The 15,629-nt window shown below is 31.6% G+C and overlaps 1 protein-coding gene across 1 annotated transcript in view; it reads right to left on the reverse strand.

Moving 5' to 3' along the window:
• The window catches only part of LRP1B (low density lipoprotein receptor-related protein 1B), a 1,318,888-nt gene that overhangs the window by 260,205 nt on the left and 1,043,054 nt on the right, over positions 1–15,629 (reverse strand). Inside the window, exons 57-59 of the mRNA XM_011935709.1 lie at positions 14,139–14,261; positions 11,863–12,044; positions 1,955–2,154 (exon numbers count right to left, since the gene is read on the reverse strand). Coding sequence (XP_011791099.1) covers positions 1,955–2,154; positions 11,863–12,044; positions 14,139–14,261 — 505 coding nt within the window. The remainder of the gene's footprint in view (positions 1–1,954; positions 2,155–11,862; positions 12,045–14,138; positions 14,262–15,629) is intronic.

Consider the following 15,629-nt stretch of genomic DNA (forward strand, 5'->3'; position numbering starts at 1 on the left):
TTTAACATGGACTTAATTTTGAATTAAGGTTAACAAAGCATTAGTCACTACATAAGTGACGTAATTTTTTTTTTTTTTTTTTTTTTTGAGACGGAGTCTTGCTCTGTCGCCCAGGCTGGAGTGCAGTGGCTGGATCTCAGCTCATTGCAAGCTCCACCTCCTGGGTTTACGCCATTCTCCTGCCTCAGACTCCCCAGTTGCTGGGACTACAGGCGCCCGCCACCTCGCCCAGCTAGTTTTTTGTATTTTTAGTAGAGACAGGGTTTCACCGTGTTAGCCAAGATGGTCTCGATCTCCTGACCTCGTGATCCACCCGTCTCGGCCTCCCAAAGTGCTGGGATTACAGGCTTGAGCCACCGAGCCCGGCCTAATTTTTTAATAAGTAGGAAATGAAGTCAATAGTTTCTAATAGATGTAATATTTTTTTAACAATTTTAGCTTCAAATTTCAAAGACTCAAATGAAAGGCAAATATTTAATGCTGCGGTGTTTTTAAATAGTCACCTACCTAATCAAAATATATATATAAATTTTGGTGTACAATGAAATTTTAGCAAAAAATAATACATATACAACCACCTAGCACTTTATGTGGAGGCTAAAAATGAAAAGATTTATGGTCACATAGGAAAAATATTGATTGTCACAATAAAACTTTCAACTATGCAACCCAAGAATGAGGCAGAACATTTCATTATTGATTCTTTGGGGGAGATACAACTTCTAAATGCTAAGTGTGATTTCAATCTGTCAGCATTCCTTTTGCTGTAATTAAAATCCTAAAGTGTTCTTTAAATAATTTTTCACTTAAATTGCATCCTGATGAGTTTTTTATCTCCATAATTGGAATGTCAACACCTAAGTAAGTGACTCATCCAACTATACTCTCCCTACTGCAATGCTCTTACCCTTAAGAAAGCACCTCTAAAAACTTCCTGTCGGCATTGCTAATTAGAACGATGAAAAGATGTATTTGTTTAAACATCAACTGACAGGAATATAGGTAAAATTATTAAGTGGTGTAACTTTGGTGCCTTTTACCTTTTCTCTTTTTAAACTCATTGCTTTATTCCACACTGGAACACACTGGCAGAGTATTACTTGATGATTAAGAATAATCCTTTCTTCCTTACCATTTCTCATCCTTCCCTCCTCCAAGAGTTTTTGTCTTAAGCTTAATGCCAGAAAAGGAAGCAACTTGACAAGCTAAACTGTTATTAACATATAGACTTTATTTGGGACCTCTCTTTGAAATTCTTATTTTAAGTGATGCTTGGAAATGTAAACCCCTGATAACAAAGGTGACATTAGGTTAGTGAAGATTAATAAAAATTCATTTATTTGTTCAGGAAAAAGTCTAATTCTTAAAAAGCTACCCGTTACCTAAAACATTTTGATGTAATTTGAGTCATTTGTGGTATATATCCATGTCATGTTTAACTATACGTGACATCTTCTCTGTTATATCCTTGTATGCTACTATTTTGTATGTTAATTATTGTTGCTGCTGTGATTAGGTAACAGTGATGTTAGTCATGTACACAGCTTAACTGATAACTTATAAAACTATATTTTTACTCAGTTTTTTAAGAAAATTGAAATCCCAGCAGATTGCAGGAATAGTCTCATATTTACAAGCAAATAAACTTCTATTTCAATTCCACTGGGACACATGTGAATATTAATTTATAAAACTACAGCCCATTTACTAGAAAACCTATTTTGAAAAATACAATTAAAGAAAACATTGATAGTGTAAAATATCTTATGCATAACATATAATTTTTGAATAATTATGTCTCATTCTTATTTACCAATATTTTCATAAAGGAGTATAATAATGTAACCTTAAATTAAATGTTTGATGAGAGAAAGCATATAAGATAAATATATTTTTTTAAATAAATACTTTATGATCTGGTAAAATACTAAAATATTTATGCTACTGGACCAACCTTTGTGTCTATGAGATCCATCCATGTTGCTAAATTCAATGTGATTTTCATCAGCCCAGTAGAGTCTATGGTTAACATAATCTATTGTTAGTGCCATAGGTCTAGAAATCTTGGTTTCTATGACAATACTCTGATTGGTTCCATCCATTCCAACACGACCAATATGAGGATACTCGCAGCAGTCAATCCAATACAAATACCTAGGAAAGAAAATCCATAACTATTTTGTTTACAGATTCTCTGGGAGCAAATCATCAAACGATATATTGCATTTTTGCTCAACTGTTTCCACATTAATTCTTGCCATTTCTCTGAATTGCAGCTTTTAAGAAGCATCCTTTGATGCAAAATTTCTTATGATGTTTTATTACATATCTAGTATGATTTGAAATATTCATATAACTTTAAACATATGTTTATTTTAGAACACAAACTCATATATAACAATAATATTATATAATACTATCACAAGTGTTAACCAATTATAGATGTTCAAAACTAACATACGTAAATTTTCAAAAGGTACCTATCAATGTTGAAGGAATACAATTATCACTGTATATACTTTCTCTTTTGATGTGTGACCTATGAAAAAGTCAAAAGGAATTATGGAGGTGCACATTTTATTTCCTTAATATACATTGTTAAATACGGTACCCACTAATCAATTATGACTGTTTAAATTTAAACTAATTAAAATAAAATAAATTAAATGAACTGTATTGCTCCTTGGTCACACGAGTCACATTTCGAGTACTCAGTAACCCCGCGTGTCTAGTGGCCATCGTATCTAACAGCATAAACATAGAGCACTTCCATTATCATAGAAAGTTCTACTGGACAGCAGTGATTTACATTATGTTATTAGAAGTTCTAGATAGGACAGTTCAGAAAGTGGGGGAAAAAACAGTAAATGAAGTAAGTAATATTGATACTATATAAGTAGGTTGAGTTCAGTATAAATATTACACCTGATAAAATGCAAATAACGTATAAGCGGCAGATTACTTAGACATTTTTCTTTGTTTAATGAAGCCATTTGTTTTTTGTTTTTTCCTCAAAGTAAGAGAAATTACTTTATGTTTTAGATGTTTCCTTGTCTATAAAAATAAAGATTTGAGTTATAGGATCTTTAATATTGTTTTCACATTCCAACTCTGAAATTGAAATCTATTAACACAAGTAGATTTTTCTCTATTTCATTCTTTCTTTTTGCCAGGTATAATACTTAGCAATTAGTTCTTCAGATTTAGAAGATTTGCATCCAAATAATTTGATTTAAAAATGTTTTATATGATTTAAACCTGTATATTCAATTTAAATCTAAAACATTCTTAAAAGAAATTTTTTTCTCATAAATTCTGACAGACATAATTATGTTCAGATATTTTAAACACATACTAAAAAGGAAAGAGTTTTCAGGAAAAAAAAAAAAACACTATCAAATACAAAGCTCACCTAAATAATCATTGTAAAGAACACATGCAATATTGTGTTTTGACAATCATTTTCTTGGTTTTCATAAAAGTATGGCTTATAAAGATAATACAAAAGTTATTTGATAGTCAAACTGTCATTGAAGTACTAATGAAATATGGTGCTTAAAAAAGAAGCAATATATTTTTGATAAAACCTAAACAAAAGGTGGAATGTTATGAACAAAGATTCAAAGATCTCTGAAAGTCAAAATGTAAAATAGACTTGGGTCTGGTAACACTAAGTCAAGTTCACATAGGCCAATACTGGAATTCCTACGCAGTGTTTTTGTATATACATATTAACTGTAAACATACTTTGAAAATCTCAAATTATCAAGTAATAATAGATCCTAAGTCCCTCAAAAGATGATGCTATGGTTTTTAAAATCTTGAATTATATTTGGTATAGTTTTCTTTTGAAAAGTGAACACATGTCAGCGAAATACATCTTCTAGGAAAACATAAAATTCATTCCTTTCTAATAAATTTATGGAGAAGTGCCTTGTTGCTTATACTAGGGATCATGACAGAAGAGATACGAAGGAAGAAACTGAATCAGAAAGAAGTAAAAATAAAAAGATAGTTTATCTTGTTGAAATAAATCAGAACAACTCTTTGCCTTACTGACTTTGAATCTTGGGAATACTAACATGCTAATTTTTGATTTCTCTGAAGTATATTTATTCCAGCTTCCCTCACATGTTAGATATGATTCAATTTATTTGTGCTTCTATATGCCATGTTATTTTTTTAAGAATTGCATATAAGAAAATAAAAGTTAAAAGTAATATTTCAATGATTTCTATAACATTAAAAATAACATATCCAAATTGGTTTAATTAGAGAGTGTCTTCATCATTCTATTTAGCTATTCTACATGTAATTGTACTTGCCCTTTAAACACCTCAAAAGTGAAAAAACGTTTTCTTCATTATAGTTGATCAATACATGTGATCAATGCTATCAGTAAAAGCATTGCAAATTAAATTACTGGATGTGAATAATAATATTTCTTAAGTTGTTAAGTAAACTACAAATTTCAAGTGGTCTAACTTCCATATAATTGCAATTTTAAATTTTCATTTGTGTTTTGAAATTTTTCATCTGGTAGTCTTACCATCATCATGAACCAATACACTAAGAAGAGAAAAAGCGTATTATTTCATGAAGCCCAACATCTGTTACATCACTCTCAATAAGTTTGGTAAGAGTTCCAAAACTGGAATTCTCTCCCTCAAATGAAAACCCTTTCTTACTGGGCCCAAATACACTTCTCCAAATTACTCCCCACTTATGAATTGTGTGAAATTTAGCTCTAGTCAGAGTTTTTCATTATAGTCTCACATTTTCACTTTTCAGCTAATACAATTATTTTACTGTGGAAGTATAAAAGAGTGAATAATAATTTTACCTAGATGGAGGAAGACATGAAAAACTGTTATGCTTACAAATAGTTCTTTGGGAAAAAAAAAAAAAATCTTCACAACCACCTCATAAATTTCTTGAGAAAAATGACATTTTATTTCTTTCAGATTTTAGGACATAGTATAACATAATTGAGAATTTTAATTCTGGTTATTGGGAGTACTGGAGATCATGTAGCTTAAAGCTTTCACTGATAAAGTGATAACTGAGAATATAAAAGGTTATCTGCTTTGTTCATTATGATGGGGAAACTTGGAACAAGGACTCAGGTTTCTAGATTTGTACACTGACTTCTCTTCTAATGAGCACTATATAGCATCTGAAGCAAAGAAATCCTAGAAACAGATTACATGGGCTCAGATCCCAGGTCCTCTCATTACTAGTTATGTGAACTTAGGAGCTTTAATTAGCCTTCCTGAGCCTGGATTGCCTCATGTCGAAAATAAGCAATTACAGTTTCTTCTCATAGGGTCACTGTTAGTATTAAATGAGAGAATATATGAAGCAAACGTAGAACATTGATAAGTATGTAGCCAGTGTTCAGCAAATATTAGCTATTATTGTTTTATCTGATTTCATATGAAATATGCATATTAATATATTTTTAGTTTAGTAATACTCTCCTACTAGGTAACCTATTGAATCTGGATTGTATGTATCTTTGGACATGATTTGCCTTGATTTTATGTAAGTTATTACATGATTTGTCTATTTAAGTACTTATCAAGCAGAAGAATATTATGGATAATACTCTTCTACACTGAAGGAAAGGGTTGTTCAACTGTACTCAGGTAAGCACAAGCCTTCAAAAACACAGGATTTATTTTTTCTCTCGGTAAGTGGTAGCTAACTTCTGATGGCTAGATATCATTTCCTTTCCATATTTATGTCCCATTGCTATACTATTTTTTTTCAAATTTGTCAATAAGACTGTACTAAACATAATGGTGATTTTAACTTCTGAAATGAAATCCTTAAAAATTACTTATGTAAAAATTTATTATAAATAATTAAAGCTAAAAATCAGAACTGCAGGGAAAATGTTGAAAGAAGAGACCTAAATTGCACCCAGATAATATGCAATGTTTACCCCAATCACATATGTAAAATTTCAGCCCCAAACAGTACCTATTCTGTGAGATATAATGAAGTATAAACACATAAAAGAATGTCTGGTTGTAATCATAACAATAGGCCTCTGCGATTTTTGAGAATGTCTTTTATAGTTGAATATTATACATTGCATTTCTATAAAACTGATTAAATAGAAGGTTTTCTCAGCTTTTACTATTTTTTTCTGAATTCAAGTATTAAATTCGAAGTTTTTTCCTTCCAACTGCAATTATTTCTGACTTTGAATTATGAAATTAATCATTTATATTATTTCCCTGTGTGTTTTTGCCTGAATATGAGAATACTGAAATGAGCTGTTTGGACAGATTTAAAAACTTAGTTAAAAAAGTTTTTCTTATGTGAATACATAGTTTAATGAAATATTTCTGTATTTCTCCACAGAAATCAGAAACTGAATTTTCATCTTGGTCTGCCTTTCATTCCATCGCAACAAAAGTTCCCTCATGACTCTTCTCTTTGAAACATGCAGGTTATTAACATACCAATGTATTGGTTTGTGCATACATGCAGGCACAAGGTCTCTGTAGTCATAACCTCATTCTCTGTGTAAATCTAGTTACTCATTTATTATTCTTCTTCAACAGTGAATTTAACAGTCTCCGTGTTAGACACAAAAAATGATTAAGACATGACCTTTGTGCTAAAGGAAGTTACGTTCTAGATGTAGAGAAAGACATTTCAACTAAAAACAGTCATATAATGTTAAATGTTCAACATGTGGTGATCACTTAGGCACAATTAGAAAATGTTTTAGAGAGGAAGTAATATTTCTGCTGGTCTTGGAAAACTTTGTAGTTATTCCAACTATAGAAAAAGCTGAAGGACATTCTAAAATATCAAGATACAGAGGGTAAAATGTGTCTTTCTAAATTTATTTGCATTGTCATTATCCATATTGGCAATAATGGATCCAAATACTGAGTGTCTTTCACATATTTTCATTAACATATATTTCAAATTCAAAATGGGACCTAGTATTTCCTTGTGGATTTCCTAACAGACTTTTCTTTCTTTCTTTTTTTTTTTTTTTTTTTGAGACAGAGTCTCACTCTGTTGCCCAGGCTAGAGTAAAGTGGTTTGCTCTCAGCTCACTGCAACCTCCACCTCCCCGGTTCAAGCAATTCTCCTGCCTCAGCCTCCTGAGTAGCTGGGATTACAGGCCCGTGCCACCACGCCCAATTAACTTTTGTATATTTAGTAGAAACAGGGTTTCACCATGTTGGCCAGGCTGGTCCCTAACTCCCAACCTCAGGTGATCCACACCCACGTTGGCATCACAAAGTCCTGAGATTACAGGCGTGAACCACTGTGCCTGGCCTCTAACAGACTATTGTCAGAATTTTAGTAAAGGAAAATAAATGAAAGTATGCCTTTTAAAATAAGGCATGCTGGTAATGATTTAGGTAGCTTTTTTCACTTTCCAAAAAACTTTTATCACCTATACTAATTTTACTTTATTTTGAGACAAAGTCTCACTCCGTCATGTAGGCTGGAGTGCAGTGGCACAATCTGGGCTCACTGCAACCTCCACCTCCTGGGTTCAAGTGATTTGTCTGCCTCAGCCTCCCAAGTAGCTTGGATTACAGTCCTGTGTCATCACCAGGCCCAGTTAATTTTTGTATTATTAGTAGAGAGGGGGTTTCACTATGTTGGCCAGGCTGGTTTCCAACCCGTGATCTCATGTGATCTGCCCGTCTTGGCTTGCCAAAGTGCAGGGATTACAGGCATGAGCCACTGTGCCCAGCCCTCACCTGTCCTAATTTTAAATCTTTTAAAAAGGATAATTGTTAAAATAGAAGAAACTACAGGATTTGGAGTTCTTTTTTTCCTTTATCCCTCTTTCGGATGGCTTTTGCACATGTTTATGATCCACAGTTATTTTGTTACTAGACACTCTGACATGATGTAATAGGAAAAGTCTAGGACCAAAGTCTGAAAACTGAATTAAATCCTCAGTGTAATATTTTATTACCTAAACGATTCTGAGAAAGTCACTTAGCCAGTCCGTGGTTAAATGTGCCTATCTAAACTATACAGAAAGTAATACAAATAATTCTATGTTTCTCAGAGACTCTGGATAAACAGTACATGCATCTGAAGCGATAAACTGAGAGCTTTCTAACTCAAAAAATGCTATAGAAATGGTAGCCATTATTATTATTATTATTATTATTGTTGTTGTTGTTATTGTTATTATTATTGGGGAACTTCCAATCACAATAGATCTACAAACTGATCGTTTCCCTTTCTTGTATTTTTCTCTTTTTCTTTATTCCCATATTCTGGGGACAACTCCTCTATTTACCTGTTTGCCCAAGACAGAAGCCTTGTAATGTTTGTTATTTGTTGTCATTGTGTGTTATGTTCTGACTTATTCCTAGCTTTCCTTTACTCTGTAAAGTGAACTGATTCCATAATTACATATGTTTAATTTGCTCCAACTGTGTAAGTTCCTTGTAATTTGTTGGATGTACCATGCTCTTCTGTGTGTCTGTTTTTTTTTCCAGAGACTGTTCTTTTTGCCAACAATATCTCTTGCCCTGTAGAGCACCACATCACTCAGCTAGTTCTTATTCTACCATTCTTGTTCAGGAAGCTTTCTCTGAACCCCGTTGAGATAGAAACACTTCCCATTTTCTCTACCTTAAAAGTTATCGTATGGTATTGTGATTATTTAAGCAACTACCTACATACTAGACTGAAACATACTTGAAGACGGGGACCATGCCCTTTATTTTAGACTGTAACATACTTGAAGACAAGGGATCGTGCCTTTTATCTTTATTCTCACTCCTACCAACAGTGTCAGATATATACTAAATGTTCAGGAAATATGAGTTGAATAAATGAATGAGTATATGTAATGTTTTCTGTTAATTAGGCATATCATACATTCACTTTAATGTTTATCATAATGGTCTTTGTTATGATTAATTAAAGTGACATTGATTATACAAAAAGATAAAATGTGCAGCAGACTTTTAACATATGTATATTCTCTGTTCTGTTTTAAAATGCTTATACATATTCTACATATGGATATTTTTCATCAATATTGAATGTAAGGTATTTCAATTACCCTAAATTAATAATAAATTAGAATACTAATTCCCATACTACACAAAATAACAGGAAGCTTAAGATAAAATTATAAGAAAAATTAGGATTTCATTTGAATTTAAATATAACAGCTAAGATTTTCTGTCTACTTGTATCTTCTTTATGTTCCTACTAAATACCGTATCTAAAGTGATATTGTAAAAATTGACATACTATTATTTAAATACAGAAAGGACCCCCAAGACATCTTCTAAAAGTATCGTTGCTTTAATACACAGGACAGCCTAATGATCTTCCTTCTCCCTTAAACAAATTCTCTCCTTTTCCTCACTAAATATCAGGACAGAAATCATAATACTTCTCAAGGAAACAGGAGTCAGTAGTTTTGATATAATCAAAACATATGCAACTCACAATGGCAATCTGATATAGGAAGGTTCAATTGCATTTCTATTAATCTTTAATTTAAGCTTTCATTTTTGAAGCAAGATTGCATAATATTTTATACAGCTATGGTATTTTCACCCTAGAGTTCTTCTCATCAATGCTAAAATCCAAGTTGCCTGATTTTCTCACTCAGGAGAACTAGGAAAACAGCATGTACAAAAAGGTGTCATTAAATTTTATCCATTAAAATAGTTGTTTTTAATTGTTTCATAAAGAGATCCAATTTTTACCTTTTTCTTTGGTTATAATATGACATATCTATATCAAAATCCAAATATTATCCAAAAATAAAATCAATGGAGTCTTTTATAACATCTATAATAATTTTGTACTCTGCTATTTTAATTGACACTTTTAATGGATGGGTTTATGTTGATGATAACTTAAGGCTGCTTTCAGTTTATGGGCTAATAACTGTAACCTGGGAGAAATAAAACTTAAAGCTATTAATAGATTCAGCTGCATTCACTAGAATAGGACACAGTTTTTGCTTCATAAATAGAAAAGACCACAGACTGCTATTATCAAACAGGTAATATTTCTTTCATTAGAAAGTGAAGCATCTTGAATAGCATGAAATGAGAAGCTAAGCCAGTCATATTGATTTTGAAGAAAAAAAACAATTGTTCAGAGACTCAAATATATATATATATATATATATATATAGCTTGTTTGTTTTTGAGACACAATCTCGCTCTGTCACCCAGGCTGGAATGCAGTGGCGTGATCTCTGCTCACTGCAACCTCTGCCTCCTGGGCTCAAGCAATTATCATGCCTCAGTCTCCCAAGTAGGTGGGATTACAGGTGCGTACCACCATGCCTGGCTAATTTTTGTATATTTAGTAGAGACGGGGTTTTGCCATGTTGGCCAGACTGATCTTGAACTCCTGACCTCAAGTGATTCATCCGCCTTGGCTGCCCAAAGTGCTGGCATTACAGGCATGAACCCTCACACCCAGCTATCAAAAATAAAAAATGAATATTTTCTTATAAAATATCCAAGGAATTGAAGTATTCACATAATTAAGAATGAGTAGATGATAGCCAAATTTAGTACATCAGGCCATTATTTCTTAAAACATACATATAAAGAGACTTTCTAGTGATTCTGTTTAAATTAAAATAGACACTGAAATTTCTGTTGCTATGGTAAAGAAAATATTCAAAAAGGTAACAAAATGATTACATAATTATATAGTGAAAAGTTAACATGAGCACATTACCTTGAAAACAAAAATATATGCACAGTACAAAGCTTCTCCTATTAGGTACTATTTTTACCTAAATTAATGTAAACAATTAACTTATAAAGTATACTATGACATAACTTTGACAATTATAAATATGAGGGACCAAAAAAAAATAACAGACATACATTAACCAGAAGCAAAATCTAATTGTTGCATATGGTATGATAAAAGCTATGGTTTGGTGAAATATGTGAATAAAATTAATTTAAATTGCAGAAAATTTGGAGTACCAAAGTTATCCTAACACACTGTGAATGTGTTCTATTTCAAAACATCAACCGTTCTTTAAATTTGTTATTTTACTAAGTATGTTGAGTAGGTTGAACTTCTCCAAAGATGATTTTGGAGCATGTAATCACTCTAAATTACATTGCAAAAAGTTGAAAAATTTTGTATACTCTACTGACCAAAACAACATAATTGAAAGTGAATTATAATGGTCATAATCTATAGAACTTTAGCAAACATACACCAGACAGCTTTGACACCTTCAGATGTGTTCAATCCCTCATCTGAAATCTCCAGCCTGCTGTCCTTGGTCCTTACTATGACTTCTCCCCATTCTCGCAATGAAATGCAAATGAAACAGATCCACCACAAACTCTTCCCCATAGTACAATTCAGCTTTTCATCTTGAAGGCACGTGATAATGCACCGTCATTTATTATCCACGAATACTGCTTATGTCTCCTGGTATAAAGTGGCGCAGGGATTACATTGTCCATATTTGTGACTACCCCAACCACTGCAAAACATCACCTAAGAATTTGTTCTTAGCCTCCCTTTCCTTCAAGATTTAAAGGCATTAAATCAGTGAAATCTGTATGTTTTATTCATTCCTACCATGGATTTATCAACTCATTGGAAAATAGTCATGTTGAAATATTTAAAAAAATAGTTTCTGTAAAATTCAATCATCTTAATTTTATTCCTTTCATTGTGATACTCACATCACTGTTTTTTTTTATTATTATTATTTCCGAGTAAGAATTTCTACACACTTAAACGTTACGTTGGATTTCCATGTTAATGACCTACAGAACTAGATTTATTTACCACTATGAACGTAATCCACAGTCTTAATCGTTAAGATTTTTAACAGTTGTTACAAACCCAGCTCGAGGATCTAAAGACAAGTCCCTGGGAAACTTCAGCCTTTTGCTAACGAGTATAGTAGGGTACAAGCCATTGAGTTTGGATACTTCAATGATCCTTTTTTCTGTGTCAGACCAATAGAGGTTTTTTCCAATCCAATCGACAGCAAGTGCATTGGGGACCGCTGTGTTATGAACTACCTACAAAACAAGAATTTAAAAAGTTAACAGCGTAAATCCCTAGAATAAGAAGTGAGCAATTGCTTCTTGATTTTTACAGAGATAGAGGATTCCATTTAAACATAAGAAATGGAACTTAGATAAGAAGAGAACCATTGACCACAATGCAATTACTTACTTGTTTGTGAGAAATTACCTAATGTGTAATTAGGTCCCTACAAATTACATATAGGTTTAAACAACATAATTTTAAAAAGTTGTTGGAGAGTTGCACATTTGTTGTTCACATTTTTGTTAACGTTTAATCTATTCATCCTCTTAAAATTTAGAATAAAATTCTCACATATATATACACACACACACACACACACAAAAACACACATACACACTTAGAGACATTATTTTTCTTTAATCAGTTTGGTAGAGACAGCAGTAGCATTCATCACTCTCCCTGCTGCTTTTGCCCTATTTAGATGGCTACAAGGAGAGAAGAAAACACCAAGGAGAATATGCACTATTTTGAACCTAGCCAAAGGGAGGTAACAATGTACACATTCAGCTGCTGTTATCAACTTTAATCCATGAATATACCAAATACAATATGAAATACAGTCTTTGCATGTATAAATATAATATATATAAAATGATCAATAACTTTTGATCTATATGGCTGACATTTCTGAATTCCCAGTATCTTTAGAAATATGTCAAATAAACAATTGAAACGTGAAACTACATAGAAGCCAATAGTTACATAGTTAAAGACAATAAAATGCCAATACAATTTTAAATTTATCTTTTTCCCTAATGCCATCAATAATAAATATACAAATGAAAGTGGTAATATGCACATTTGTAACAATAAATAGTATCAGTCTCCTATAATGAAATGCAGGACATCTATTTTTCTTTTACCCACTACATTTCAAATTTGGAAAATTGGCATGGCTATTTAAATGAAAATCAGTGAATTAATAAATTTAAGGGAATAAAGATGTATTTTATCTTTACATAACCTTATATAAATACATGATTTAAAGTAGTAATGGAATAGTAGTATTTTCAAAAAATATAAAGGTATATAAAAGTATTTTCAAAAAATATAAAGGTAAATTAAAAATTTTAAATGTATTGTAATAAAATATATGATAAAGTTTGAGTAATGTAACTTCCACAGTTTTTAAATTAATTGAAAAATAAATTGACAAAAAACTCATCTGTTTATCTGTTCTATTTAACCATTGGGTTGGCTCGAATCAATCTGCCTATCACTATTATATACTGATTTTTTATTATATAAATCATTATTAAATACAACTACTTTAAATTACTTGAACCCAGCTTACTATTTGTTTCATCATTGTACATGCGCACTTTAAGATCTCATTAATATTTTCAAAATGGATTGCTTTCACCAAAAATGAAATTATATATGATATTATAGATGTTTACAAAAAAGTTAAAGTAATTGATGGGTTTTGTTCACTTTAATTTGAAACTTCTTTATAAAATATTTTAATGAATATATACAGTATTAATAATTTGATTTTAAAACTCAGAATAACATAAGATGATACCAAGTTGCTCATATCTAGAATATGACATCATACACATGACAGAACTGTAACATCAATGTCATCCTCTCAAATCAGAATGTTCATAATTTTACACAAATGCATTCAATTATTTACATCTGTAATTGATTAATTTTAACACTATCGTAATTTCAATCCACACTCTAACGTTTAACTTTTTCAATTACAAATTTTTTACTCAACTTTGTATTTTATTTAAATCAATACAATTGAATGACAGGCACTAATCCTTCAAGCTGAAAACACCTATCCCATTTCCTAGGGCTGTGAATAAGGTTCCAGATTTTATTTACTCAATTTGATGTTTATATTATTACAAGTAATAGTCTTATAATGAAACATAAGAATAAAAGGTCTCATATTTCATTTTTAAAGTATTAATCACACTGTAGAAATGTGAAATTGAAACTACCCTAATGTATTCTATGAGTAAGGTCATGGTCATAAAATAACAGTTTCTATACAATTCAATCATACTGATATAATATTCAACAATCCCATCATTGTAATGTCTAGTTACCTTAATGTCACTTCCATTTAAACACATTCTATTTATGCGACTGCCATTGGGTCGGCTAGAATCAATCCAATAGATGAATTCTTCTCTGTAATCGAAGTCTATAGCAACAACATTGTTTAATCCCTAAAAATAAGAAAGACTATGTTGTCAATCATAGTTCATAGAAATAATTATAAAATGTTTTAAGAGTTTACAGGAATCATTGTCTCCCTTTGAACCTAAACAGTTCTATTTATTATAATAAATAGTGTTTGCTACCAATTCTCATTAAAAGTATCATATATTCACATTTTCCTCACATTATACATTTATAAACTACAATATTAATTTGAAAATATTTTCCACACAGGCCACAAAATTTCAAAATATTTATAGTGGTTTAAATAAATAGCAGTAATGTGAAAATAAAAATAACTTCTTTTAAGGAGATAAAGTTTAAAATTTCTACTTTAGGTTTATATGAAATATAAACTTTATGTCATAATAATCTGTTCCATGGAGGAGCCTGAAAAAAGTATATATCTAAATTGAAAAGGTAGATCATCTGATTAAGATGAGCCCTGGACAGCCATCTGATGAGTCAGAAAAGAAGGTATAGAAATTTTACTTTCCCCCAAAGCTCTTGTCCCAACAACAGTATAAAAGAGCCGCCTTTCTTCATGCTTCAGATGGCCCCTTGGCAATACACTGTGATATTAGAATCTAAAAGTTACAACCTTGGGTGAGTATTTGACCAAGGAGGAACTAGGTAATCAACATGTTTTTATTCATGGGAGGAAATGCCTCCCTTCAGACTCATGGTTATGAATTTTTTAGCAGGTAGCAAAACAGAACACAAATTCAATTGATGGGTTTCTGGATGCTACAGCTTTTTGGTTTGACAGTTCTCACATTTGATTTGATTTGAGGACTGTACATCCAGGATCTAGGAATCTTTTAGTTGCAGAATTATTCAAACAATTGCCTAGGAATTGGTTTAATTCTGACTTACTGGTAAAGATTATATCTTTACTCCCTTAAGGACTGAGTAATTTATTAATATATAAATTCTATTGATTAGAAAATAATGTTATAGACATTCGACAAAGCCTCAAGGGATCTCTGCTATGTTTTTATATCTATGGAGAGCTAGCTTACATCAATATTCACCATAAAGTTGATGCTATGTCTCAGATTGTTTTAGAGGGAAATGTATGAGTAGTTGTAGTCCTATGGGTAGAGACAAGCATCTTCAGAGAGGTAGGCTTTTTTTATTTGTTTTAGTTTGGTTTCGGGGAGGAGGGAGAAGGAAGAAAGTAATTCTCAGGTCTGAGCTGAGTTTCAACATCTACTCTGAAAATTCAGAATCTGATGATAATAATAAAACTGACTTAGATTTAAATAGTTATTTATAAGAGTCAAGCCAAGGCTAATAATTACTCTTCAGACATACTTTTCCAAGGGCATTCAAAACTAAGGGTGTCCTATATATAGCAGCAAATAAGAGGAGAT

The sequence above is a fragment of the Colobus angolensis genome, unplaced genomic scaffold (genome assembly GCF_000951035.1).
Source record: "Colobus angolensis palliatus isolate OR3802 unplaced genomic scaffold, Cang.pa_1.0 Scaffold147, whole genome shotgun sequence".
NCBI classification, from domain to species: Eukaryota; Metazoa; Chordata; class Mammalia; order Primates; family Cercopithecidae; genus Colobus; species Colobus angolensis.